The 27,357-nt window shown below is 51.4% G+C and overlaps 2 protein-coding genes across 4 annotated transcripts; both read right to left on the bottom strand.

Moving 5' to 3' along the window:
- Positions 1-450: 450 nt before the first annotated feature.
- Positions 451-9,577, bottom strand: CCRL2 (C-C motif chemokine receptor like 2). Of its 3 annotated transcripts, none has more exons than XM_079794627.1 (3): positions 9,506-9,577; positions 3,033-3,148; positions 451-1,540 (listed from the first exon to the last, which is right to left on the bottom strand). In XM_079794627.1, exon 3 carries the CDS (start codon positions 1,527-1,529, stop codon positions 492-494), a length of 1,038 nt encoding a protein of 345 aa, XP_079650753.1. In that variant the 5' UTR covers positions 1,530-1,540; positions 3,033-3,148; positions 9,506-9,577; the 3' UTR covers positions 451-491. The 3 variants fall into 3 exon arrangements, with proteins under 3 accessions (XP_079650753.1, XP_079650752.1, XP_079650751.1); XM_079794626.1 differs by lacking the exon at positions 9,506-9,577 and adding an exon at positions 3,536-3,668; XM_079794625.1 differs by lacking the exons at positions 3,033-3,148; positions 9,506-9,577 and adding an exon at positions 2,032-2,218.
- A 10,087-nt stretch (positions 9,578-19,664) lies between these two features.
- On the bottom strand, positions 19,665-21,583 carry LOC307113202 (C-C chemokine receptor type 5). Its single transcript, XM_079794628.1, has one exon. It carries the CDS (start codon positions 21,547-21,549, stop codon positions 20,536-20,538), a length of 1,014 nt encoding a protein of 337 aa, XP_079650754.1. The 5' UTR covers positions 21,550-21,583; the 3' UTR covers positions 19,665-20,535.
- Between the last annotated feature and the right edge of the window lie 5,774 nt (positions 21,584-27,357).

The raw sequence follows: 27,357 nt of genomic DNA, 5'->3' as shown, positions 1-27,357 counted from the left end.
ATGACACCGAGGTTTGTGTCCCAGCCCTGCCACTCCGTAGCTGTGTGATCTGAGAGATGTTTCGGAGCCTCCGTTTCCTCCTCAGAGAAATGAGACTAATTCCACCCACACCATGGCTGGGAAGTGAGGTGTGAAGGAGCTCACGCTTATAAAGAGCCTTGCCCAGCACCTGAGACAAATCCAATACTCACTTCCCCCCTTTCTCCCTGTACGGATTTCATAGACACATGTGTAAAACAATGAGGAAGCTCTCTGGTGTCTCTTCCTCTGAGGGCACTAATCCCATCTCGAGGGCCCCACCCTCATAACCTCATCTAACCCTAATGACCTCCCAATGCCCCTATGCCCAGATAACAGGGTTAGGGCTTCAACATATAAATTGGGGTGGGGAGATGGGGAGCACACAGTTCATCCATAGCCAAAACATATACAAAACCAGGCATCCAGGAAACAAAAGCGATGTTTATTTGTCCAGCTTGATGGAAGCCGGTTTACAGTTGCGTGGAGTGGTCACACTCTTCCCAGGGCGTATCCTGTGCAGGGTCCTCGGTGGGTGGAAGTGGACAGCAGCAAGGGCAGAGGCGCCTCTGAAACGCCTTGTCGAGGAGCACGTAGAGGAGCGGGTTCACGCAGCAGTGGGTGCTGGCGATGATGCCCGTCACCTGGACGCTCCTGTCCAGGTGGTAGCGGCTCCCGCAGTCCCGCAGGGAGAAGGAGTCCTTGAACGTAGACAGGAACAGCGCCACATTGTAGGGTCCCCACATCAGCAGGAAAACAACCATGATGGCGAAAACCAGCCGGAAAAGGCCAGACTTCCTTAATGTTTTTCCCAGACGCACAAGGCAAACGATGAAAACCAGCAGTGGGACCAGAAGGCCCGCCAGGTTCACCTTCAAGGTCAGAACGGGCTCCCAGGCCGTCCCCTGGCCCGGCAGGAAGTGAGGCCCGCTGCAGGGGCACCTGGACCCCCGGCTGTCCCCCTGAGCCGCGCACAACAGGACCTCGGGCAGCGCCAGCAGAGCGGCCGCCAGCCAGGCCAGGCCACTGGCGAGGGCGCCACAGGCCCCCCTCCTGGCCGCTGGGGACAAGCGTCTCGCGCGGGAACACACCAGGTAGCTCTGCAGGGTCAGGAGGGCGTTGAACAACGCCCCGCTGTGCAGGCCCACGGAGGACAGTGCCACGAGAACGGTGCACATGGGATGGCCCAGGGGCCCCCCGTGGGAGGCAGCGTGAGCCTGGATCGGCAAGGTGAGCAAGAAGCACAGATTAGACACGGCCAAGTTCAGGAAGTAGGTGTGTTCCACCTGGCGGAGTCTGTGGCATTTGACCAGGATGCACATCATCAAGATGTTGCCCAGGAGGCCCAGCAGGGACGCGGCGGTGTAGAGCTGGGGCAGCAGCTGGGCCGAGAGGACGGCGGGGTCGTACGGGGGGCATTGCTGGGCGCCGTCCTTTCCGAGCGTCTCATTGTCAGGCAGAGGGTCGTAGATGATGACGTCATAATCATCATCGTCGGTGTAGTTAGCCATGGCCGGCTGCCCTGCGCAGAGAAAGGAGATGGTGTTATCGCAGACAGCTGCAGGGCCCCCGAGGAAACAGCAAACAGGTGAGTGGCCACGCCGCACGCTCTGAGCCAGAGGACGTCTGCGGCCCAGGAGAGGGAAAACAGACATTTCTCCACCCCGTCCCTCCGTCCCGCGTGATGCTGACACCCCCGGGCAAACGCAGGTAAGCGGGACACGTCTTCTAAGAACGTCATTCATTCTCTGGGCAGAAACAGGAGCCCGCGGGCAGGCAATATGTAGGAGAGAGAGAGGAGCTCCCATGCAGGAGAACCCAGAACCAGTGCCGCAGAGTCGGCGTGGGTCATCATCTCTCCCCGTCTGAGAAGCTGGCTCACCCCCAGGCAGCTTCCTGTGACAGGCTGGGAGCTCCGAGTTCTTCTCTCGAAGGACAGGAGCAAATGTCTGCAAAAGCGAAAGCATCCTACGCCCCACATGGCCTCGCTGGTGAAATACACAGATGACTTACCCTTGGCAGAGCGGCTGGGCTGGGCCTGGGCCTGCAGACAGCGGCTTCCTCCCAGCCCAGCAGGCGGTCCTGACCCCTAGGGGTGAGTGAGAGAAGCCAAGGCGTGTCCCTGATAGCTCTGCCTCCAGTCGGGGCTCCGGGATGAACTGAAGTAAAGCCCCGTGAAAGCTCCCCCGGACCCCCAGGCTACGTCTCAGCCTTCGAGGGAAACCAGGAAGTTGTTGAGTCCTCCACCTCCCTCTGGACCCGCCTCTGATTCCCCGGGGCCTCCTGGCTGCCCCAGATAAGGGAACTGGGTTTGGCTGCTCTTGGGCGATACGGAGGGAGGGCTAGGAAGGCCCGTCTGACATGTGTCACTGAGCAGGGACCAGCTGCAGCTAATTGTCACAGCGGCGCCTACAGAGCCAGGGGCCCGACGCCCACCTGCAGCGGCTCCTTAGCATCTGCAGAGCCCACACCTGGCATCCATCTGGGGCTTCCAGAACTTGTAGTGAGAGCCCCAGGGACCGTGCTGGGTGTTTCTTGTCACTTTTGACTGAGGTGGTGGGGGTCTCAAGAGAGGATTTCCCCGGCAGTGGCAGCCACAGGGATATCCCTTGGGAAGGGGGTGCAGACGTGGGGTGTCAGTGCAGGGAGCGTGCGCTGCCGTGAGCACCGACAGCCCCACTCCATGGGAACCGAGGGGTTAGGCGAGCTGTGAGGAGCTGACCCTGCGCCTCGAGGGAGAACCCAGCGCAGGAACATTCCACGGTGAGGACTCAGGGAGGCAGATAACGTGGTGGTGACAAGTTCAACCCCAGACAAGGCAGGGGCGAGGCGAGGTTTGAGGCCGGAGAGAGGAAGCTGAGACAAGAGGCCACATTTGGAGTGGTGGGCGAAGGTGGTGGGCGGTTGGGGTGGAGGGAGGGCGGGGAGGGTTGGGAATAAAACTGAACTGGGAAGAGGAACTTGATTGAAAGAGCTGAGCAGTCTGTCTGAACTCCCAGATCCAGTCTTTGTACCTGTGATCGGCCTCCGCGGATTGGTTTAGCATTTATGTTGCTTATGTTGCTGGTCAGATGACATCCTGTTAACGCCACAGAGGTGTTCGGGGTAGCATTCCGCCCAGAACGTGGGCCTGTTAAAATAGAAATAAGGAAAGCATTAAAAGAAAGGAAAAACAAACACAAGAAGGACCCAGACGAACATGTGATCGAGCATTAAATTTAACTCAAAGGGCGACTCAGGGTGCTCCTCCCTAAGCAAGGGTTGGTGCTGGTGGGAACCGGGGCTGTGACTGTTTCCCAGCCAGTCCTCCCTCTGCCCCCCCCCCAAACCTCCCCCCCCCCCATGGGCTCCTGTGAGTGAGGGTCACTGTGCCCTGGGAAGCTCTGGCCAGTGGTGGCAGCTGTGGCCCTGGGACCAGCAAAGGTCACTCTTCCTTCAGGGGCTCTACCTCCTGTGGCCAGGCTATTTGGAGGCACACCAGCCCCCCCCCCCCACCTGCCCCCCACCTCCCCAGAACCTGGAGTGAGTAGGTGATGGCAGCTCTTGATACTCTATTGCCGGATGCTCACTGGTCGATCGCAGGCCAGGAGATGAGGGTCAAGTCCAATGTTGAGACTTGAAAAACCCCATGAATACACACTCTGAACGTGATGTGGTTAAGTGGAGGGAAATTGCAGGCAGGCACCTCGAATGTGTCACGGGATTATGTGAAATTGGAAGTTTCCCAAGAAAAACCACTGTTTGTACATTCAGGATCACCCTAACTTCCTGGAATTAGCATGGCCTTCGCTTTCAGTATTGTTTTATTTTGGCTTGATTTCTAGCATTCTGCTTATCCACTGGTCCGTTCCCTAACCTCCCTGGAAGCCCCAGTAAAACCAACCCACCAACCCACTTCTCCTCTCCATTCTTTCTTTGAGTAAGTGTTTCTGAGACTAGCTAGTTAACACTACTTAGCCACGAAGACAAAATCCATCACTAACTTACGGTCTCCTGTCTCAACTAGCTTCCAGAGACTTTTCTAGGGGAAAAAAGGAAAAACACCTCCTGAGTAAAAACTCCCATATCCAGAAGGGTTTCTAGGACTTTTCGTATTCTAAGACGAAGTGCTGACTTAGGGCAATACGACAAACCCACAAGAATGGAATAGACCCTTGTCTACAATGAGTGGGTTCTGCTTATAATATTTTGCTCCCTTTTTTAAGGATCTTGATTCCTTATAAGATGTTTAATCAAGTCATGATTTAATCAAACCAGTCAGGGTTTAATTGTGGTTTGTGAAGCCTACCAACTGTCTCTCACAGTGATCCATTTCCTTGGATATTTGCAGTCTCCATGTGAGTTCAAATTTATTGGGGATTATTTTCTCTGCATCAGCTTTGCGTGGCCTGAAGGGGGAGCACTCTCTTCTGGGGGGGGGGGGAGGGGAGTTTTGCAGAAAAGTAAAAACTTTTCCCCTAGAAAAGTCTCTGGAAGCTAGTTGTTTCAGCCAGCAGCACCAGGGGCATCAATGGCCTGAGATGAGTTTTCTTGGTCTGCAGTTGTGGTCTCCTGGGTTGAGAGTGTTGTAGCATGGAACCTCATATTTGCATGAGGCACAGATTTTGGATTCCCAGAGGAGTCTCTTCCCTCTACTGCTTAGAGCCTAGGCAAGGACTGGTGCGCTGTCTCATTGTCTTCTGCCCGTGGGTGCATTTCTTCTAGTCCACCTTTTCCTAGCTTTATGCCAGGACATCTCGGTTCCAGCTCCCCATCTCACGTAGCCCCAGGCTTTGCTGTCTTCCCCATGGTGGAGTCACAGTTCGTGGCCTTTTAATGCATGTGGACTTTGATTTGTCTACACCAGTGGTGATCAACAGGATAAGTATCCACTGAGTAGTGTTTCCATGAGCATTTGTTGAAAAGTGACATTCGTTTATTCATTTCACAGGTATTTCGTGCCTACTGTCCTGTAAACCTTCCTTTCCCCCTCTCTGTCCACTCTCCTCTACCCTGCTTTATGTCCAGAGAGACTGAGCTTATTACTAGTAATAGCAGACCCCCCTTAGCCTATGATTTTCCGCTGGGTTGGGCCAATGGGGAGTTTCAGGTAGGAGATTGGAGGCTCTTTCCTGGTTGGGTCTCCTTCTTGGTGGGGCAGCTCTTGCCAGACAGCACCCTCCTCTTGGCCTGTGGTGGGAAAGGCGGACCACTCTCACCAGCACTGAGTCCTGCACTGTGTGCTGAGTTCCCCATCCCCTGTCTCAATCTTTTTTAAAAAAAATATATTTTATTGATTTTTCACAGAGAGGAAGGGAGAGGGATAGAGAGCCAGAAACATCGATGAGAGAGAAACATCGACCAGCTGCCTCCTGCACACCCCCCACCGGGGATGTGCCCGCAACCACGGTACATGCCCTTGACCGGAATCTTACCTGGGACCCTCCAGTCCGCAGGCCGACGCTCTATCCACTGAGCCAAACCGGTTTCGGCCCCTGTCTCAATCTTTGTAAAGAGCCCCCTCACCAGACGCCTCTCAGTTGCCCTACTGGAGTGTGCCACATGTTTCCTAGCAAGACAGTAGGACACATCTCCCGAGTGCCAGGAGCTTTGCCCTGGGAGAAAATGATGAGCAAACTAGACCCATTCCCTGTCCTCATGGCATTGACATGACCATCTAGAGCAGTGGTTCTCAACCTTCCTAATGCCGCGACCCTTTAATACAGTTCCTCATGTTGTGGTGACCCCCAACCATAAAATTATTTTCGTTGCTACTTCATAACTGTAATTTTGCTAGTGTTAATGAATCGTAATGTAAATATCTGTGTTTTCCGATGGTCTTAGGCTCTACAGTAGTGGTTCTCAACCTGTGGGTCACAACCTGTGGTAGCAAAATTACAGTTATGAAGTAGCAACGAAAATAATTTTATGGTTGGGGGTCACCACAACATGAGGAACTGTATTAAAGGGTCGCGGCATTAGAAAGGTTGAGAACCACTGATCTAGAGGGATATGGTCAGATACATAACTGATTATAACCCAGGGAGTCACGTGATGGGCTGGGAAGCACATGGGAGCTGTGGGGCAGTCAGCAGGGGCACCTGCCCAGCCCAGAGGGCCCAGGGGAGGTGTCCCAGGATAGCTGTCATCTAAGCTGAAAGCCCGAGTGGGAGTTAGCCAGGCGAGGAGTGCATAGGCCTCTTCTCCTCCCTTTTCCTCCCAATGTCTTCTTTTTTCAGATCCTTGAGGGACCATTTACTTGTATCGCAGAGATGGGACAAGGGAAGTGAAAGGAACACAACCCAGGGTGGAGGTATTTTTAGTCACTGGCGCCTGTGACTGAGTTTTGGTGGAAGAGAAAGTTGGAGCCAAGAACTTGGCTATTTGAGAGCTCACTCCCAGGAATGCAGAGCTCTCAGCGAGGGCGTTGCAGACAGAGGTCTTGTTGATCTAAAGGGCTCCCAGGAAACAACCTGGAAGGGACCCAACTGAGGCGGGACCCAGCAGGGGGAGAAGCTGACGGCAAGGGAGTTCCAACTGAGGCCTCAGCTGATCTGTGAGGAGCTCTGGCGCTGGGCTGGCCCTGCAGCGCTGTCCCACACTGAGGGAAGGGGGCCAGGCCTCAGCCCTCCCCTGGGAGGGGGCATAGCCTGGCAGGCAGGTCCCAGCAGCTGAGGGTGGTTCCCCGTGAGGCGTGCAGCTGCCCCAGCCCTAGCTGCTGGGAGAGTGGGTGCATTGACCCTGAAGAGGGCATCAGGGCAGAACCCACAGTGCCTACTGCACATGCTGAGAGTTCTCGGTTTCCTGCACATTTTATTTACCCTAAGATAAGAAACAGAAACTGAAGTGTACAAAACTGCCATGTCGTAAGACCATGCTGTGGTCGTGGAGGAGGAGTCACGTGACCGTTGGCCACTTATCCCTCTCTCTCTCTCTCTTTTTTTTAAAATATATTTTATTGATTTTTTTCAGAGAGGAAGAGAGAGGGATAGAGAGTTAGAAACATTGATCAGCTGCCTCCTGCACACCTCCTCCTGGGGATGTGCCCGCAACCAAGGTACATGCCCTTGACCAGAATCGAATCTGGGACCTTTCAGTCCGCAGGCTGACGCTCTATCCGCTGAGCCAAACCGGTTAGGGCTCCACTTATCCCTCCTGATGACTCACTGTGGTCATCAGGGCTCGCAGAGTGGGAGTAGAACTGAAACGTCCCCACCCCCGTGCCACCCTCCAGTTTTCCTTTTTCCTCTTTCTCCTGCCTTATTTCATTGGCCACACTCTAGCCTTTGGAGCAAGCATGTCAAACTCAAAGGCTAACACGGGCCAAATAAACAAGGTTTAAGTTCATGTGGGCCACAAAATAACAAAAGCTTCCATTTTCACAGAAACGTAGGTTTATTTCGATAGAGACATGCTGAATGCAAAGGGCTGAAATAAATGAGCGATCGTTAACATAAAATAATAGAACATTTTAATAAAAATTAATATTTTTTTCTTGAACTTTAACTTACCAGACACTGAATAACTGCACAAATTAATAAGCGTAACACAAATAAACCTATTTCTTTTTGTTCTCCAAAAGCGAAATATTTCCTGTTGTGCACGCCAAACAAGTCAGTCCAAGACTAAGGACGTGGCAATTGGCTGCTAAAATATTCACTGCTGGTATTAGTGGAGAGAAATGGTGCGCCTGCGCATAAGGCGTATAAAGGAAATGAATGGAACACGATTATAGTAATCAGTCATTAGCGAATGTTGTAGTTTGTTATTAATAATTATGTACAACAGGATATTGTAAAAATTAAGTTATGAAAAATTAAGTTACGAGAAATTAAGTTACGAAATGTTATTAAAGCATTTCTTACATACCGTTATATTGGCTGGGCCACAAAAATATTTGTTGTGGGCCACAAGTTTGACATGCTTGCTTTGGAGGGTCGGGAAGATTGAACAATCTCTGGTTCAATATGAACCATATTTTGAAGAGATAAGAAATCTTTTCTTATAAACAGAGGTAAAAGGTAATCAACCAAGTAGGAGCCTCACTTAAAAAATATTCCCTTTAACAAAATTAAATTGTGACAGATTTTAACTGTGCAAGACGGGGCTGGGCCCTGGTCCTCAGCCTGGGTGGGTACTGTGGGCCCTCCTGGGGTCAAGGCCCATAGGACTGAAAGCTGTGCTCCTTCCCTGCCTAGTGCTCCCCCAGGGAGGGTCCCTGAGGCCCCCCGGAGCCTTTCCTATGGACTCCAAGGATGTGGTTTGAGCTGGCTGCTATCTGTGCACCAGAGTCTGAGGTACCCACCTCTTTCCCATCTCAAAAGATTCAGCCATACCCTCTGGAAAGGGTCCTTGGAAAGGGTCCCTCCTTCTCTCAGCAACCAGGGCCTTCGAACCACAAAGGCAGGTCCTGTCCCCTCCCGAGAGCCCAGAACTTCGGGACAAAGTTGTGCTTTTTTAGGGGCAACGGGGAAATACGGTTGTCTGTCCCTTTGCTGTGAGTCAGGGCAGGAGGAGACCAGGCAGGCGCTGGAAGGTTGTCTTGCTTTTCGGATTGCATCACAGGCCCCGTGGATGTTTTTTCCGCTCTTATCTTGTTTGGCGTCCCGGGACACTGACACTTCCTCTTCCTCCCTGAGCTCTCGCCTCGGCAGGGCTCTGCCTGTCCCACACACCTTCTTCTTCTGCTCGGGGGTTCCTCCTTGTCTGCACTCCTTAGGGTTCTGTCCTGAGCCATGTGTCCACTGCTGGGGCCCCCAGATGTGCCTCTCCACCCATGTGCTCTGCTGGGTCCAAGGCCAGCCCATCCAGCTTCTCCCAACACTGCCAGCTGCATGGAGTTCTAACTCAACTCTCAACCCATCATCTCATATCCGGGGCCCCAGCCATCACCTCCCTCCCTCCCTAAATCCAAGTCCTGATGAGTCATTCCCCTGGTAGCTTTCTTTCTTTCTTTTTAAAAATACTATAGTATGTGTATTTTTTTTTTTTATTGATTTCAGAGAGGAAAGGAGAGGGAGAGAGAGAGGTAGAAATATCAATGATGAGAAAGTCTCATTGATCAACTGCCTCCTGCACGCCCCACACTGGGGATGGAGCCCGCAACCCAGGCATGTGCCTGACCAGGAATCAAACTATGACCACCTGGTCCATACGTCGACACTCAACCACTGAGCCACGCCGGCTGGGCTCCCCTGGAAGCTTTGGAATTTGTTAGCTGCTCGCCACTCAGAGCTCTTAACCTTGGCAGAGGCCTCCGTTGTGTCCCCAGAGGAGCACCGCCAAAACTCTGCCTGGGGTCTCTGCCTCCCTCCACTCTTGCCTCCTCCTGTACATTCTCCACATGCTGGGGTCGATCAGATGGCCAAGGTACAGATTCCTCCCTGCCCTTTGGGCCCACCACACTCCTTAGCACAATGAGCAAGGCCATCCCTAGTTGCCCTCTACTCACCAGCTTCCGGTCCCATCTGTTTCTTCTCCCTTCTCAGTGTCTCATGAAACTACTCACCATTCTCTGAAGTTGCCTCCTCCTGTGCCTGCTTGTTTCTGTTAGGGTCCCCGAAGAAGGTACGCATGAGGCCAACAGCGATAAAGAATTAAAATTTATTAGGTCATCTGGAAACCAGATGGGCCGAGCTCCCAGGGACGGGGAATCAGAGATTTTAACAGACTCTGGGCAACGTTTTCGGTGTGGAATTCTCTGGGCTGGTCCGGATCCTGGGCAAGTCCTGAAAGGAAAGTTAATGGTCTTTGCAAATACAATGTGGTTTAAGCGAAAGGGAATGTCACTTGTGAAATGATCTAAATGTCAGTTTCCCAGGGGAGGGGGTGCCGATTCGATTATTTGATCAGGCCTACTATTCCAGCCTTTTTGTTTTATGGAATAGGGACGGAGGTCATTTCTTCCATAGTTATTTCCTGCTGAGAGGGGACATCGAGATAATAAGGGGATGAACTTTGATTGTAGTTGGCTGGAACACTGTATAGATGCCTCCTGGTTGGAGCGAGAGGTTGCAACAGCATGATTTCCCCGAGAGACTGGTTGGTGAAGGCATGAAGACGGTCCTGAAGGAAAGATGAAAAATGGTGCAGAATACATGGGCCAAAAATGAGGATGAGGAATAGGAATGTTAATGGTCCTATGAAAGAAGGTAAATACCAATTTATATTTTTTAGCAAGTAGTCCCATGAATTTGCAAAATATGATGAAGCACTGGTTAAGTCCCTTATGCCAGTCCTAACACCTGCTGAGATACTGAGGGTTATGAGGAGATGGATTATCTGGAGACATGTAAAGACTAGTTATTGGGGGGCTATGTCTACGTTGGGTGAGAGAGACTCTATAGTACAGGTTTCTGTCTAGTTGATCATCCCTGTTTTGAGTAGAACTCTGACTCCTGCTAAGAAGGGATATAGAAAAAAATTTCTAGCACATGCCAAATCATTCATTATAGTCAGTATTTGAGTAGGATGCCGGGTGGAGTTTTATGTGATACCCAAGGTTGAGGAAACCTATTGAGTGACTTGGGAGGTAAAAGCTGGTCCTGAGGCAGCCATGACTGAGGGTACAGTCATGGAGGAGATTAGGCATTGATGGGCTAAGGTAATGACTCAGCTGTGCAGAGTGAGAATGAAACCCAGCTCGGTGACTGTGGTTTGGGACAACTGAGCTTTATGAGGGGATGCGTGGTGGCCCCAGTTGGACACAGAGGTAGAATGAGAAAAGAGTGATAAAGGGGTGTCTACTAAGATGCTGTGTAGAGGTGAAGTGGCTAATGGCTGCGAGACTAATGTCTCAAGCCCCATAATAGAGACTTAGGAGGGGACAAGGGTCCCAGCAAACTTGGGGAGGGCAGAATAAGTGGCCCCAGTGTCAGTTAAAATGGCGATCGGCTTACCTGCCACCACAATCATTCCCCGAGACTCTGTCCTGCTGATGTAAGTCTGTGGGCCTTGTCAGGACCTGGGCAGCTTTAGTCTTCGGTGGCCAGTCCCAGGAGGTCTGGGAGCTGCACACCGGGTCCAGAGGGTGGCCTCTTGGACTGGCTGAGGTCTGACCTGGAGGGGCCAGACTGCAGTCTGATTTCCAGTGGCCTTCCCTTCCGCACCTTGGGCAGAGCCCAGGAGGGGTCTCAGGTTTGGGCAGGACTTGGCCCAGTGTCCTTCCTTGTTGCATTTGAAGCACGGGCCCGGAGGAGGCTTAGCCCTGACTTACCCTTGTTGGAGGACCGGCACTTCATTTGGGGTATGTGAGAGTGGTGGCTAGGAGCTGAAAGTCCTCCTTCTGGGCCTCAGCCTTGGCCTGATCTTGCCTTTGTTTTTGGGTCTTATTGTCTCTATTATTAAAAACCTCAAAGGCCAGGTTAACGAGGTCTTTTTTTGGGGTGTGTGTGTGTGGACCTGTGTCTATTGTTTGAAGTTTGTGGTGTATGTTGGGAGCTAATTGGGCTATAACATGGGTATTCAGAAGAAGGGGTCCCTCAGGGAAGGTGGGGTCCAAGGTGGTAAATTTCTGTTAGGCCTCTGTGAGGTGGGAGAGGAAGGGAGCTGGGTTTTCGCCAGAGCCCTGAGTGATTTCATTGAGTTTGTCATAGTTGACCGCCTTATGGGCAGCCTTTCTGAGTTTGGCAATGAGACAGGTGATTATATGGCTATGGAGCCAGTGCCCTGGAGGATTAACCTGATAGTCCCATCTCAGGTCAGTTTGGGGGACTATGTAAGTGCCAACCAGGTTGGCTGTCACGTCCTGTCTATGGAGGACATGGGCATGGTCCTGAGCTGCTCCTTCTCCTCTGGGGTGAGAGAGGAAGACAGGATGACATAGATGTCGTGCCAGGTCAGTCATAGGACTAGGTCAGGTACTCAAATTCCTTAGTAAAGGTGGTGGGGTCGGTGGAAAAGACCCAAGACGCCTCTCAGTCTGTGTGAGGTAGGACATGGGAAATGGGATGTGTACCTGGACTATGCCCTCGGTTCCCACTCCCTCTCTCAGAGGTAGAACGGACCTGGGAATAGAAGTGGCTATTCAGGAAGGCAGTCTTTGGTGGCCCAAGAGCAAGTATTAGGTGGGAAAAGACTATTGGAACTGGCATTCTCAGGATTTGGCCTCTCAGGGACCTGGGGAGAAGGTGGTTGCTGGTAAGGAGGGTCTGGGTTTTGGGACTCTACTGCAGGTGAGGGAGGGGGCACGTAAGGGGGTGGAGGTCGGTGGTCTGCTGGGTCAAAAGTAGATTCAGAATCCGAAGTGTTAGGGGGTGATGTTTTGTGGGAAGGAGAAGGATCTGATGGGAAGAACAGGACTGACAGAGGGTCGAGACCAAAGTGGTGGAGTGAGATGATGGGTGGATGATGATAGAGTGCCCGGGGACAGTCACGTCTCCTGTGGCCATGCCAAGAATCCAGAACGTTCTATGAATCTGGAGGAAGCTGCAGCAATCTTGCCAGAGATCCCAAACAGCCCGTCACAGGCCTGTGTCCTCCTGGATGAGGCTGGGGCAGGGTTTCTCAACCACGGCACTGCTGACTTGTGGGACTGGACACGTTTTTCTTGTGGGGGAGTACCCTGTGCGTTGAGGGTATTGAGCAGCATCCCTAGCCTCTTCCCCAAGTCGTGACAACCAAAATGTCTCCAGATGTGGCCAGGTGGCTCCCGGAGGATAATCGTCCTCTGGTTGAGATCCACTACCCCAGAAGAATCAACTGTGGGCATGGGAGAAAAGGGAAAATATTTCGGCAAGGGCATGCCCAACAGAAAATGAATTCTATGCATCTTGAAATTGACTGAGCAATCCCGGGGTTGCATTGAACAGGCGGGCACAGATGAAATGGGACCGGCTTCCAAGCAGATGTGGCTCCGAATGAGGAAGCGTGTGTTTGGTTATAACATGGTCTCATTTGTGCTTCTGAGTCGGGGCCTGATATAAACATGCGACGCCAGAAGGCTGCCCCTTGGTCTCAGGCTCCAGCCGAGCCTTTGTCCCTGCCAGGAAGCCAGTCTCACTGCCCAGCGCTGACGCCCTCCACGGTGTTGGGAGCGGGCCTCACCCCAGGCACGTTGTGGTTGTTTGTTTACCTCTGGGCTCTGTGTTTAGACTCTTACATCATTCCTTGACCACAGGAACTGGGGCCTGTGGTAACCCTAGCACCAGCTCAGTAACTTCTCAGTAGATAGTGGGTGAATACGGATGTATTTAAAATGCAACTCCCCTGAATTCATGACACTTTCCACTGCACTCTGTTATTTACTCTGTCCCGGTGAAAGACGGGAGAGGAGGTTTGATGGGGGAGGAAGACGAGGGGGAGGGAAGCAAAGCGACGTTTGTTGTTGTTGTTGTAATTAATAGAAGACCATTTCTGAAAGGATAGGCAAACACGTTGTAAAAGAAATGCCTGGTGTCTTTGTCAGGTTGGTCTGCTATCACTAATTACGATAGACTGGGTGGCAAACAACAGGCATTTGTCTCTCTCAGTCCTGGAGCCTGGGAGTCCCAAGATCTAGGTGCCAGCAGATCTGGTGTCTGGTGAGAGCCCGCTTGCTGGTTTGCAGATGGCCGTCTTCTCTATGTCCTCACATGCGAAGGGCAGAGAGAGAGAGCAAGCCCTGTGTCTCGTTCATAAAGGGCGCTCATCCCACTGGTGAGGGCTCCATCCTTAGGACCGAATCACCTCCCAAAGGCCCACCTCCTAATACCATCACCTTGGGAGGTTAGGGCTTCAACATAGGGACTTAGGGGTCACACACATTTAGTCCACAACAGTTGGTGAGCAAATACCTGCCTATCTGTGTGGGAAAACCTGTCCACTCAGTGGACAAAGAAAGGGCTGTTAAAGGTGCGGGGTGGAGAAATGCTCCTGGCTGCGTGGGTGGGAGCCGTGGGGGCTTCTCTGTGCACTAGTGGAGGTGCTCTAGGTGCTGGGCAGGGAGGCACTCACCTAGCTAAGAAGGGGAGCTCTGGGGGATTCTTGCTGCTGATCACAGGAGAGAAGGAATGGCCGAGCATCTGGTCTCGGGAAAGACATGACCCGGGACAGCTGTGTGTTGGGTCATCTCTCCCAGGTGGTCATGAGCCTTCTCTCCAGGGCACTGCAAGCCACTGTGGGACTTGGTCATGGACATGATTTCCGGGAGCCAGAAGCTGACTGGCTTACCTGGATTTCATGGTAGGCAGGTGGCCTCTCTAATTTGTGTCACTGCAGTGGCCCTTGAATGATCATCAGAGGCTGATGGGGACTCTGTACCTGATCTGACCGACAGCCCCAGAACCCACTGATCAATGTTCCCATCACAGTGATGGTGACAGTGCGTGCCCCCCCGGCCCCCGCCCAGGTGATGTGGAGCAATGGCAGGTCCTCGCCCACAGAGGGGTCTTGCCAAGGAATCATTCCTGCAGCTGATGAACTGCAAGTTCACAGGAAATGCTCTGGAGCACAGAGATTGTTCTCTGTATCTATGAGTTTGTTTCTATCTTGTTTGTTCGTTTGTTTTGTTTTTTGGATCCTACCTGTAAGTGAAATTATATGGTATTAGAGGCCTGGTGCATGAAATTCATGCACGGGGAGGGCCCCTAGGCCTGGCTGGCCAATTTGTGGGGCAACTGGCGGGGTGATTGGGGCCCCCCCACTGGCACCCACCTTGGCTGACGTGGGGCCTGTGGGCTGGGGGCAGCTCCTACATTGAGCGTCTGCCCCCTGGTGGTCAGTGCACATCATAGAGACCGGTCGTTCCACCGGTTGTTCTGCTGTTTGGTCAATTTGCATATTAGGCTTTTATTATATAGGATTTGTCTTTCTCTTTCCAACCTACTTCACTTAGCTCAATGCCCTCTACATCCACCCATGTTGTCACAAACGGTAAGACTTCATTCTTTTTAATGGCTGAGTAATATTCCATATCACTTCTTTATCCATTCAGGGGGGTTGGAGGGCTGGGTGAAAAAGGGCAAGGGATTAAGAAGTACAAATTGGCAGTTACAAAATAGTCAAGGGGATATAAAATACAACTTAGGGAATATAATCAATAATATTGTAACAACCATGTGTGGTCTCAGAGGGGTACTGGACTTAGAAGCAGGATCAACTCATACGTTATTTAAATGTCGAACCCTCTCTGTTGTATACCCGAAACTCATATAATATTGCATATCAACTGTAAGTGAAAAGTTAACTGCAGAATTATCATTGCCTTCTCCAGGCTGACACGGACTTCGGAGTTTTGCAGCTCTGTAGGGATAATGTGTTACTGGAGAGTTAAAGGAATGGTCCCCAGGAGGGAGGGCGGGGGGAGTTCTTTCACCAACATAAGTGCAATCTGTTCTCACCTGTGGAACATCTCACACAGCAGCCCCCTTTCTGCACGAGAGACAGTCTCTCTGGAAGTTGAAGCTGCAAGCTCAGCATTGGTGCCACTTTTACTCACTTTTCACTTGGAAGGGATGAGTCAAAGCATAATCCCAAACCAGCAATGGCCGCGGAATACTCAGGGCCTCCTGTAGATGTTTTATGTTGCCACTTAAGTCTAGGTTCCTATGCTTTAAAAACCAGCTTGCTGAAGACAGTGCTAATGTTCTGTTATGAAAACCTGGAGCCGAATCCAGACTCTCCCTGGTCTTTGTGTCCCCCACTTGCAGCCATGGGGGCGGGGGCTGGGGGTGTCTTTCTGGGACCGCAGCCCTGGCTCCAGCATGCTCAACAGGACAGGCTTTAGGCAGAGGTTTTCAAACTTGGCCATACTTAGAATCATCAGGAACTTCTAAAAGTCAAAAAACCACAGGCCGCATTGTAGACCCCTCCAATCAGAATCCCTGGGGGTGGAGTCAGCTGTCACTATTTGTAAAACTCCCCAGGTGACTACCATGTGCAGCCTTGATTAAGCACTTGGCCCCCCTGAATCCCAGACCCACCTCCCCTGCTCCCACCCGCCCTACTCAGTGGCTTCCTGCTGGCTGCCCATGCGCGTTGGGGAAGCACCATGACTGAAAACACACCACTGCGCTGGCCGGCCCAGATCTGCTATGTCAGAATCTCTGGGGCTGGGGGTGGGCTCGGCTCTTCCTCTCTAAAGTGAGGGGGTTGGACTGGCTGATCTTCGCAACCTTTCTGGTTTCAAATTCTATGACACCGTAAGTGATCAAATTGAGGTGATATCAATAAGGGAGACAGGAGGGTGTGGATGTAAAAGAAACCCACCTACAAACACTTGGTACCTGCAAGAGAAATGTGGGAGGGGCTCGTGGCGTTTTATGGGCTATGAGAAAGCTTTGTCACAAGACATTTTTGGACCTTGTTGCAAGATCGTGAGTTCAGAGGTCTGCAGAGATTGGCAGGGGCAGTTGGGACTTTTATCTCACCGCAGGCATCAACCTGCGTCCTCCATCCACACTCCTCTTGTTCTTCAGAAACAAGAGTGCCAGCAGACAAGCTTTGAACCGCTGAAGGGAAGGAAAAAGGCTCCATCTTCATTCTCTGTGGCCCAGGTGGTGGGGGGATGCCCTTGTTGATTGCTAAAATGGCCACAAGGGGGCAGTATAGCACGGCGTTCTTAATGAAGGCCTTTCCATTGAATCACGTTTGAAAAAGACTTCTTTCTACACATACACTTAACGAACCTAGTTACCACCTTCAGAAAAAGAAGCAAAAATAAATTCCTGAAACATGACAGAATTGCAATGACACAGAACTTATAATCAAATTAAAGAGTAAGAAGATGGAGCCAAACGTAAATAAGAGTTGTAAAAGTGCTTGAAGGAAATGATGAAGGAAAATCTGGCACAATTATGACCTATATAACTTAACGTATTAACGTTTGGCGATGTTTCGGAAAAATACAAGCAAGATTTCTGCCGTGGATTTTATTCAAATGTGAAGGAGCTATGGAAATGCGTTTCGGTTTTGCCTTTTCTGTCCCCCTCCCCCCCCCCCCCCCCAGCCCCCCTGGCCAGGATGGTTAGGGAAGCTCGTGCATTGCCACTGTAAGCCCACAGGTTAGACCAGTGGTCGGCAAACTCATTAGTCAACAGAGCCAAATATCAACAGTACAACGATTGAAATTTCTTTTGAGAGCCAAATTTTTTAAACTTAAACTTCTTCTAACGCCACTTCTTCAAAATAGACTCGCCCAGGCTGTGGTATTTTGTGGAAGAGCCACACTCAAGGGGCCAAAGAGCTGCATGTGGCTCGCGAACCGCAGTTTGCTGACCACTGGGTTAGACTAGTAGGGAGGGCAGTTAAATAGCCCAGGATATGCTCCGCTTTCATCTTCACTTCTAGCCTCTGGGGAAGCTGGTGGCAAGTCGAATACCTTCATCAGAAAGGTTACCCCTTGGAAGTTGATGTTCATGTTTGGGAGTCTGTTGTTCCCTCCGGTAGAAAATAAATGACTTGTAAATGTAATCGTAGCAGTGGAAATGCCAGTGCATTTTAAGTTAGAGCTGTTTAAACTTGAGAACCCTTGGAATACAAATGTAAACAGAATTGCAATTTATGAATTTGTACCTTATTCCTCCCCGGACTTTATGCACGACATGTACGCAGTGCCCTCCTTGGCAGGGGCCCCTGGGTGGGGGAGCAGGGTCCCTTCCCCCAGGGGATGGTGAATGGAGTCAGAACTCCCGAGAAGAGTGGGCAGTGGAGAGTCCAGGCCAAGGAGAAGTGAGAAAATGGGCGGAAGGAGCTCATGGGGGCGGGCCCTGGTAATGCTGCAGACACCCCCGGCAGCTACTTCTTCATGTTCATTCTGGAGTCCCTTATTAAGATGGAAAGGAGATAAGAAGTGATGTATATCGGCCCTAAAAGTTAACACCTTCCAACCTGCCCAAACAGCTGCCTTTGTCGTCTGGGACAGGTCCCCCTTGTCCCTGACCCCGTCCCTCTACGCTAACTTCAGCCCCCTGCCGGCCTTCCTGGGCTCATGCCTCCTCTAGGCCTAGGAGATGGAAGGCGGCCCTTCAATGCTGTTTGGGAGAAGTTGTCTTAAGAGCCAGCTCCAGCTGTCCTTGTCTTCTGCGCGGTTCACCCGCGCCCAAGTAGGATGGCTGCTGGCTCTGCTGCCACCTGCTGGAAGGTGACAGCACAGCAGGCTGCAAACCTGGACACCAGCATGTTCCCAACCGTGAATGTGCGCAGAGGTCACCTCTACCTGGCGCACCATCCTTGCCATCACCACAGCCAGGTGCTTGAGAGAGATTGTAAATGAACGAAAAGCAACCTTTACAGCAACCAACCTCCTCCTCCCGCATCCCACTGCCTTCAACTCAGGACTGCAGGCCCATGCGGCCATGGTGTTATCTACCGCCCTCGTTGGCAAACACACACAGCTGCCGAGTGCTTCAACACTCACGGGGTGCTTTTTTAAAACAACAACAGCAACGTGTCAACTCTTTTATTTGCGTCATGGAATTAAATTGGAAATGGAACGATTTCCAAGGTCTGTTGCTGAGAAACTCCACCCTGGAGGCGGCATCTTTAAATACAAATTATTCTGAAAATTTGATCCAGGTACCAGGTCAACTTTTTAAACTATCTTTACAAAACACAATTCTCAATACATGTGTGAAATTCTCCCAGTTACTTACAAAATGCGATCACAGTTTAAGTGCTAGTCTCTAAAGGAACTCTGCACTGAAAGAACAAGAATATAATTTATTATTTTAGAGGGTGGCTTTATTAGACACATATTTTCTTCCAAGCAATTGGTAACTTGCTATATACATACAAAGACCATATATCTCTATCTATATATCAATATCTATATCTATCTATATTCTATCTATCTATCTTTCTAGATGATAGATAGATATAGATAGATGATAGATAGGTAGATAGATACAAAGATATCAGAATTTCTGAATCAAGCCAGAGGCTGGGGTCATATGCTACTTATGCCCCCTTAACCGCCTTAAGAGGGAAAGATCAGGCACTTCGGTCACTTCCTGCCCACAACCACAACCCACAAGGTTCAGGTTTCGGAGTTTGAGAAAAATCATTAACACCTCCTATTTTTCTGACACCTTTATCTCCCGGGTGATTCTCGCTCCTGTATGTTTCCTCACCTAATGTTTACTACCATGGTCCTAGCTACCTCAATTCAAAACATTCTCAGGCATATGCTAGGTAAGAAAAGTAGCAACTGCAGAGAGGAAAAAAACAACCCCATAGTTCTCCCTTCCAAATGGGCAACTTCCTTAGTGTTTGGGTAGGATTTGTCTGGAGGAGGCATCATTGAAGAGTATCTAAAGGCCCCACACTCAGCCCAAAACACAGAGGTTGGTCAATTGTACTTTTTGTGGCTTATAGAGCTGGGGGCAGCCTGTTCCCAAACGGGTGTGTGTCTTCTCCGCTCCGCCGATTGATAGGGTTAAATCCGGAAGACGATGCTTAGACAGTGGGGGGAGGGAAGACGCGGCGGGGTGTGGCAGGCAGACTCTTAGTCATTTGGGCTTCCCTCACCTCTTGGCTCAATGCTTATAAAGCTCTGGGTTTTCATGAACTATGTAGGTCGCCTATCTGAGCTGGCAGTGTTCCTGGGCCTCAGGCACATGCATTCACACACCTGTTGCTTCAAAGCCTCCGGGAGATGCCTGGTGACTGAGCTGGGGCAGGAAGGATGCTCTGAGAACTGCTACATCAATGAGAGACAGCCAGAGTCTGTCCGCACCAGGCTGCATACAAGCTCACAACACCCACCCTTCCTCTCCCACCTCCCGCTCCTGCTTTTCACCTAAACCTCCCTAGAAGTCTCTTTTAGGGTATCTCCAGTCTGCATGTTGAGCTCTGCTGACTCTTACCCTAAATGCTGTGCATATACTCCCCGCCACCCCATCCCTTCCTGTGCCGTGACCTAAGCGGAGGCCTCCTCACCCTGACCTGCGGGTTGCTGGTCTCCCTGCCCTAAATGCTCATCTCCCCAGGTCCTCCTCAGGGCACGGGATGAACCTCTGCAACGCTGGTCAAGGCCCCTGTTCTGCTGTCAGGTTCCTCACACTCCAGCCCACACCTTCCTCCCAACCAGTCGCGCAGCTTTCCTCTCTTCCACCAGCAGTGGGTCCCCCTCCCTTCCTCTCAGCTCCACCAGGCCACCGGCTCTCACCTGGTCCCGAGTGCCCGGGGAACTTACTGCCCACCTTGGAGGGGAGGTCACAGGAGGAGACGGCCTTTCATAACTGACCACGTCCAAGTCTCTCCTCCCCACGGCGAGACAAGGACTGTTCTACACACATTTACAACCTGTACGTTGCCTTGTGCAGGCAAGAAACTATGTCTTGATTCGTTTTGTTGTTCCTGGCCAGGTAACCAAACTCAAGCATCAGCAATTCTCGGGGGACAGTTTTTACAATGAACTTTTGCAGGGAGGGGAGCATTCGTCGATTGCTGAGGTCCGTGGAGGGCAGATGACAAGGCGGCCATTTCACCCACTTGTTTGGGTTCTAGAATGGAAGGGCAGATGCCAAATAGATGGGTGGATCTTAGGCCTTCGATGACAGCCGCTTCCTTTCTGAAATAACAGCCCCCACCCCCAGCCCGGGGCTAAAAACCGAGTGCAGGTCACAAGCCAACAGAGATGTCCTGCTCCCCCGTGGAGCGCGTGTAGACGGAGCCCCCGCGCTCGGGGGCCTCTCCCTGGAAGATCGGGCAGCGTTTGCAGAGGCGGCGGGCGATGTGCTTTCGGAAGAAGGCCGACAGGTGGCTTCTGAACTTCTCCCCGACGAAGGCGTAGATGATGGGGTTGATGCAGCAGTGCGTCATGCCCAGGGTCTCCGTCACCTGCATGGCCTGGTCCAGCCGATTGGAGCTAGTGCAGTTGTTCAGGCCGAAGAACTCCTGGAAGGTGTTCAGGAGCAGGACGAGGTTGTAGGGAGCCCAGAAAAGGAAGTAGACGATCATGATCACGAAGATGAGCCTCACAGCCTTGTGCCTCTTCTTCTCGTTGCGACACCGAAGCAGGGTCTTCAGGATTCCCGAGTAGCAGATGACCATGACCAGCAGGGGCAGGACCAGGCCCAAGAGGACCATCTTCAAGGTCTGGAAGTTCTTCCAGAAATGATACTGGCTGGTGGGGTAGTGAGGGCTGCAGGTGCAACGAGAACCCTCTTGTTGGGATTTGGTGAAGATGATTCCTGGGAGAGAGGCGAACACGGCCACCACCCAGGTGACCCCACTTGTCACCACCCCAAACGTGACCGTCCTGGCTTTTAAAGCAAACACAGCGTGGACGATCGCCAGGTACCTATCAATGGTCAAGAGGATGATGAAGAAGATGCCGGAGAAGAAGCCGATGAAATAGAGGCCCGTCAGAAGCCGGCACATGGTGTTCCCGAAGACCCATTGGCCGGCTGCGTAGTGAGCCCAGAAGGGGATGGTGAGAAGGAAGAGCAGGTCGGAGATGGCCAGGTTGAGCAGGTAGATGTCAGTCATGCTCTTCAGCTTTTTGCATTTGATCAGGATGAGGACGACCAGCAGGTTGCCCACAAACCCGAAGATGAATACCAGCGAGTACAGCGGAGGCAGCAGCCCGGCGGCCACATGCCTCACGTTGGTTTTCTGGCAGGGCTCTGACATGCTGTAGTCGATGTAATCGGGTGTGGCTGACACTTGCTCCATCGTGCTCAGCCCTGTGAATACAGAAGCAGTGATCTCTGATAAAGCCCCAGAAGGTACCGAGGGGCCCACCATGACTGCGAACGTTTTTACACATGAATGGGTCCCTGAAATTGATACATAGATTTCTACATTTAATTGAGCTCCTTCCCCCCCCCTCACCCCCCCCCCCCCACACACAGAATGAACTCTTAAAATAAAGGGAAGGCTTGCTGCTTACTTGCTCTGTTGGGGAAACTCAGGAAAGGACCATGTTGCCAAATAAAATCTGGTGGTTCCACAACCCCGTGGAGTGGGTAAAACTTGAATAACGGTTTCAGGAAACGGAGTCAGGCACCCTCAGTCCAGCACTGCCTTGCAGTCTATGGCGAAGCTGCCATTACCTGGAGCGGGCTTCCGTGAGCGTCACCTTGGGCATGCTCTGATAATTAAATTTCCCAGGGTACCATTCATGCCAACCACTAAGCTTCACGTAGGCAACTAATCCTCAAGGTGACCCAATGAGGCAGGTCACATTACTGCTCCCATGTTGCAGATGAGACTATTAAAGTTCAGAGAGGATGCGTAACTTACCCAAAGACACACAGCTGGGGAGCAACTGATTCTGAACACAGGCAACCTACACTCATCCACCATGTCATCCTGTCTCTCACTCCTTGGTGAGAGACCCAACAGGCAGGGCCATTGGTTCCCCTCTTTCTCTATGGTCAGAACAAAATGGGCTTGCAGATGCCGGGTCCCCAAGAGGGTCCTAAGGCCAACGGCCAATTGTAACATCCAGACCACTGTCCCCTTTCCTCTGAAGTTTGTGTTTATAGTTCCCGAGTTGCGATGAGTAAGAGATCGCCACATCCACATGGAATGGCCAAGTGGACAATGTCCCATCTGCCACCACCCTTCCTGGGTGAGCTCAGTTCCTTCGCAACCCTCCGGCTTGCCCCAGCTACCCAAGTTCCACTCCTGGCCTGAGAATTCTCTCTAATCCTGGGCAGCTGGGGAAGACCATCTCCCCTTGAAGTTCTGAGCCAGAAAAAGGAGCACACACGAGCATGTGCTGTGAGACTCATATGTTAAAGGGAGACTTTGATATTTGTGATGATATTAATTTGAGCACTTCTCAGCCTCCCTCTTTTCTGGGGGGGGGGAAACACACACCCAAAGAACCAGACTGAGATGCAACTTCTGGTGGGGCGCATGTTCGGAGGGCATCCTGCCGGGAGCTTTTGTCCTGATCAGAAGAAAAATCTCTACCCAGACTCTGCCAAGAACCCCCTCTCTGACAAAGCTTTCTTTCGAAAGGTCGGGGCTTTCAAAGAAATAATACTGTTTCCTTTAGAATTTTTCATTCATAATCGTGTTTTGTATCTTCGATGTTATCACCGTCTGAAACTCATTCTAAATTCTAAGCCTTTCCTGATCATCGAGGTGATCGTTTAAGATAGTCCTTTGAGCACCTGGTGCTTGTCTAATGTCTCCTCTGGGTTTCCTGTAAAGGCTTGCGCTCATCACAGAAGCCGAGCTAACTCATAGGCAAAGTGACTGAGAGGTGACTTACCGGGAAGTTTCTGGTGGGGACGGATGTCTTAGCTCTTCTGACCAGCTGAGCTGTGCAAATCAAGCATATAGCAGCAGACGCGCAGGAAGCTTAAGCAGTTTCTACTTAAACGGGGGGGTGGAGTTGTGATGCATACGTATGTTGCAGGGCAAAAAAAAATCAGTAAACAGTTCTCCTTTTTCTTTTCCTTTTTTAATTGAGCTTTAAATAGGCTGGAGAGTAGATTTCGGGCCTGTCACGTGGGCTTCCCTAGTTACACTATTTTCTTTAGGTTCTCTGCTCATCCAGCTACACAGAGGCTGTTAGGAAGCAGAAAGAACGGGAGGATCTCGGAACTAGAGTATTCACACGTATCTAGTGAAAAGCCCTCGCTTTCTGGAAAAACAAAACCAAAAACCCCTGCTGTCCAAGGGGCAAATGATGTGTGCAAGGCCTCAGGGCTGATCAGCGTGAGGCCCAAAGGCCCAGAGATCCCCATCCTCTTCCTGTTTGTTGTCCATGAAGCCAACTCAAAAGGACTTGAAATTGAGAGGGGAATCCTTCGTAGTAACCCCGTGCTCCCCTTTACCCATCCTTCTCCCCACCGCCTGCCTACGGCAACTGACACATTCACTCAGCACCCTACACGATTTTTCTCTGTAAACTCAAACAACTGGTTACCTAAAGCATTTGAACTGCAGGCTCACCTGCGAGCGAACCACGCTGCCCGCCTTTCTCTCGGGAATCTGGTGGGGCTCGTCAGTACAGAGTTTTCACTCTCCCTCTTCACTGCTTGGCAGCCCTCCAGCCCCGCGGGCATTGGTGGGTGTGGGCACCGTGCCAGGTATAGCGGCGGCAGAGTTCCCACTCCCAGGATACGGTCTGTCTGGAGTTGTGAGAACTTTTCAACATGAAATGGGCAACAAATGCCAGAAGAACAGGGTCGAATTCAGGACTAGATGACAAGACTAGGCAGTCACATCAAGCTTTCTTGGTGGTGGGTGACTTAGCTAAAAACCTCAGTTGTTGCCTGCCTGGCTTGACTCAGTGATTGAGCATCGACCTATGAACCAGGAGATTACGGTTCGATTCCCAGTCATGCCGGGTTGCGGGCTCGATCCCCAATGGCGGGGTGTGCAGGAGGCAGCCAATCGATGATTCTCTCTCATCATTGATGTTTCTATCTATCTCTCCCTCTTCCTTCCTCTCTGAAATCAATAAAGGTAGGTAGATAGATGATAGATAGATAGATGATAGATAGATAGATAGATAGATAGATAGATAGATAGATAAATGGCTCCCTGGGGTCCTTGTATAGAGCTGCTTAGTATCAGCAAATGAGAAGCTGAAAGAATGAAGCTGACGCCTGGTGCCTGGAGACCAGGGGAAGCAGGAAAGCACAGGGATAGCCCCGCAATCCAGAACCGCCACACGAGGGCACATATGTTTGTGTGACCACAGAGCCTGGTCACCCTAACCAGGACAGGGAGCCATAAAGAAAATGTCCCCGTTCGTCCTGTGTGTCATTCAAGAGGCAACGACTCGGAACCGCACCCTGCAGTCCTGTTGCTGGATTTCAGCCCCAGCGTCGCTATTTACTATGTGACCTGAGCAAGTTACGGAAACGCTCCAGGCCTCAGTTTCCTTATCTGGGAAATGGGGCAACACATCCAACACACAAACCTACTCGTTAGGTCTGTGGTCAAGATCGAGTGATACACAGACCCACTGACACAGAGAAGGAGCTACCGGCTGCCAAAGGGGCGGGGTGGAGGACGCGAATTAAAAAAGGGAGGGAAAATTCTAGGCGGCCTGTCGTTTTGTCAGCAGGGCTTAGGACAGTGATGGGCAACCTTTTGAGCTTGGTGTGTCAAACTTCGCCAAAAAACTGAGCATAACTCGGGTAGTGTGTCACTTTGAGGAAAAAACATTATTTTGCAAATGTTTCATCCTCAGGAGCAGCAAATGTTTCATCCTCGCCATGCGGCCGCCTCAGTGGCCGCGTGTCATCAGAAATGGCTACGCGTGTCAGTGCTGACACGCGTGTCATAGGTTCGCCATCACTGGCTTAGGAAAATTATGTTAATGTCTATTCCTTATATTGTGCTTATTCTGTGCCGGCGCAGGGTGGGGTGGGGTATCAAATGATGTGACGAGTGTATAGTAGATGCTTTTGCAGATGCCTGTCCTCTGTGGGTTAGTTAAGCAGTGAACTATGAAGCGTGCTTTAGAAAGAGTTCACAAAACCGGGAGCAAATACACGGATGTAAAATGGCACAGAAAGCAGGTGCGGCTTTGGTTCTGGTGTTTCCGGTAAGACATGGTGAGGGACTCTCAGATGCTGCTGGACAAACCTTACGTTTCTGTAGGAGACAGTGGTTGTTTCGGACTTTCCCACGTGGAGCTGGGGCTTTGCCCTGGGGTGGCTGAGTCCCTGACGGCGTGCTCACCACCAGAGGGCAGTGTGGAGCAAGGAGCAGGCTCCCTCGCCCACACGGTGGTGCCCACTCACCCTGTGCTCTCGGCCAAGACACTTCCTCTCTGGGCTTCCACTTCCTCATCTGTCCAGTGATGGCTTAGGCCTGGGGGTCCGGAAGGCAGCTCCCCACTTAAATAGTGAATGACTCCTGGCCAGGTTGGTTTGGAAAATACACATTAGATGGGAATAAGGCGGAGACAAGGAACCACAGCTTAGCAGGGTGCCTGACCCCCTCTCACTTCTTTTTAAAAAAATATATATTTTATTGATTTTTTTTACAGAGAGGAAAGGAGAGGGATAGAGAGTTAGAAACATCGATGAGAGAGAAACATCGATCAGCTGCCTCCTGCACACTCCCTACTGGGGATGTGCCCGCAACCAAGGTACGGATCCCTTGGCTGGAATCGGATCCCTTGGCTGGAATCGAACCTGGGACCCTTGAGTCTGCAGGCCGATGCTCTATCCATTGAGCCAAACCAGCCAGGGCCCCTTCTCACTTCTGGGTCCAGAGGTGAGTTCAGGTCAGCTCCCGCGATAGGGTCCATCCCAAGGATGCACCAGGGAGTGAGAACCAGTGGGAAGGAACTTCTTCAGCATTTCCTCAATGAAACGCTGTTCTGGATACAACAAGGACAACAAATGAGCAGTGTGTCCTGTGCCTTCGCTTCCCGGTCTCTGCTTCCCTTTTCACTCGGTCCCTCCCACTCTCCAGGGCTCCCGTCCTCAGAGGCGTGGCATTCAGACCTCCTCAATGTCCGTATTGGAGGGTGTCTCAGCCCAGGCCTTAAACAGCTGCTCTACATCTGGTCATTGCCCCCAAGTTCCAAGGGTTGCTTCACGCTCCGTACCCTGGCCCTCTCTGGACCATGTACTCAGAGCATCGCCCACAGGTTGGGGAGAACATCGGATGGTCTTCTCCTGGGGTTAGAAGGGCCACCTGCTTGAGCACAGGCAGCTCAAACCTGCCACACAGGAGCTCACATGAACATACCTGGGGCTCGAATGGACTGTAGTCAATGTCAGTCAACACTGAGACCGGCTGTAAAAACAGCGAACGCATCCTTTAGTTTTTTAAACAAATGCCTAATTATAAAGCCAACATGTGCTCATGGTATGAAGTTGGGAAAAACAGAAAAATAGAAAGTGGGGGGAAATTAGGCATATTCTCACAATCTCAAAACAGTCCCTCTCAACATACGATGTGTTTTAATCCAGACCTTTGCTTACGTGTGCTTTTTGGTTAATTGCCCTCCCATGTATACCAGTTCCGGGGGCTGCTCTTTTTCTTATCAGACTGAAGACGACTTGGTAGGCATTTGCTCACATTATTAAATGTCTCGTATTGTTCTTCAACTGTTATTTGTATTGGGGTGGAGCTTCCATGCGGCCTAGCACACTAGCCCTAGGTGGACAGCTTGGAGAGGCACCATGCAACCACCACCCGGGTCGAGATGACCCGGAATGGCCCTGTCACCCCGAAGGCGCCCTTGTGCCCTGCCCGGAGACCAGGGCACTCTGACTTCTGTCGTCAGGGATTCGATGTGCCTGTCCTTTAACCTCCTGTAACTAGACTCTGGCGTCCTTCCTGTCGGCTTCTTTTGTCCAACAGAGCCCTGTGATTAGACAGCTGGGCGTTTCCACTGGTCACGGGTGTGGACAGCTTGTTTTGATGTTGCTGTCAGTCTCTGATCTCCCCACCAAGGAAGACGCTCCCGGGGTCCCCGAAGCCACCTTCACCAGGAGAGCCAGAGTCCCT

Source organism: Cnephaeus nilssonii (genome assembly GCF_951640355.1).
Source record: "Cnephaeus nilssonii genome assembly, chromosome: 17".
NCBI lineage: Eukaryota > Metazoa > Chordata > Mammalia > Chiroptera > Vespertilionidae > Cnephaeus > Cnephaeus nilssonii.
This window is presented reverse-complemented; position numbering and strand designations above follow the sequence as displayed.

Coding starts and splice junctions, on each gene's coding strand:
- CCRL2 (XM_079794627.1), bottom strand. CDS start 1,529: ATGGCTAACTACACCGACGATGATGATTATGACGTCATCATCTACGAC.
- LOC307113202 (XM_079794628.1), bottom strand. CDS start 21,549: ATGTCAGAGCCCTGCCAGAAAACCAACGTGAGGCATGTGGCCGCCGGG.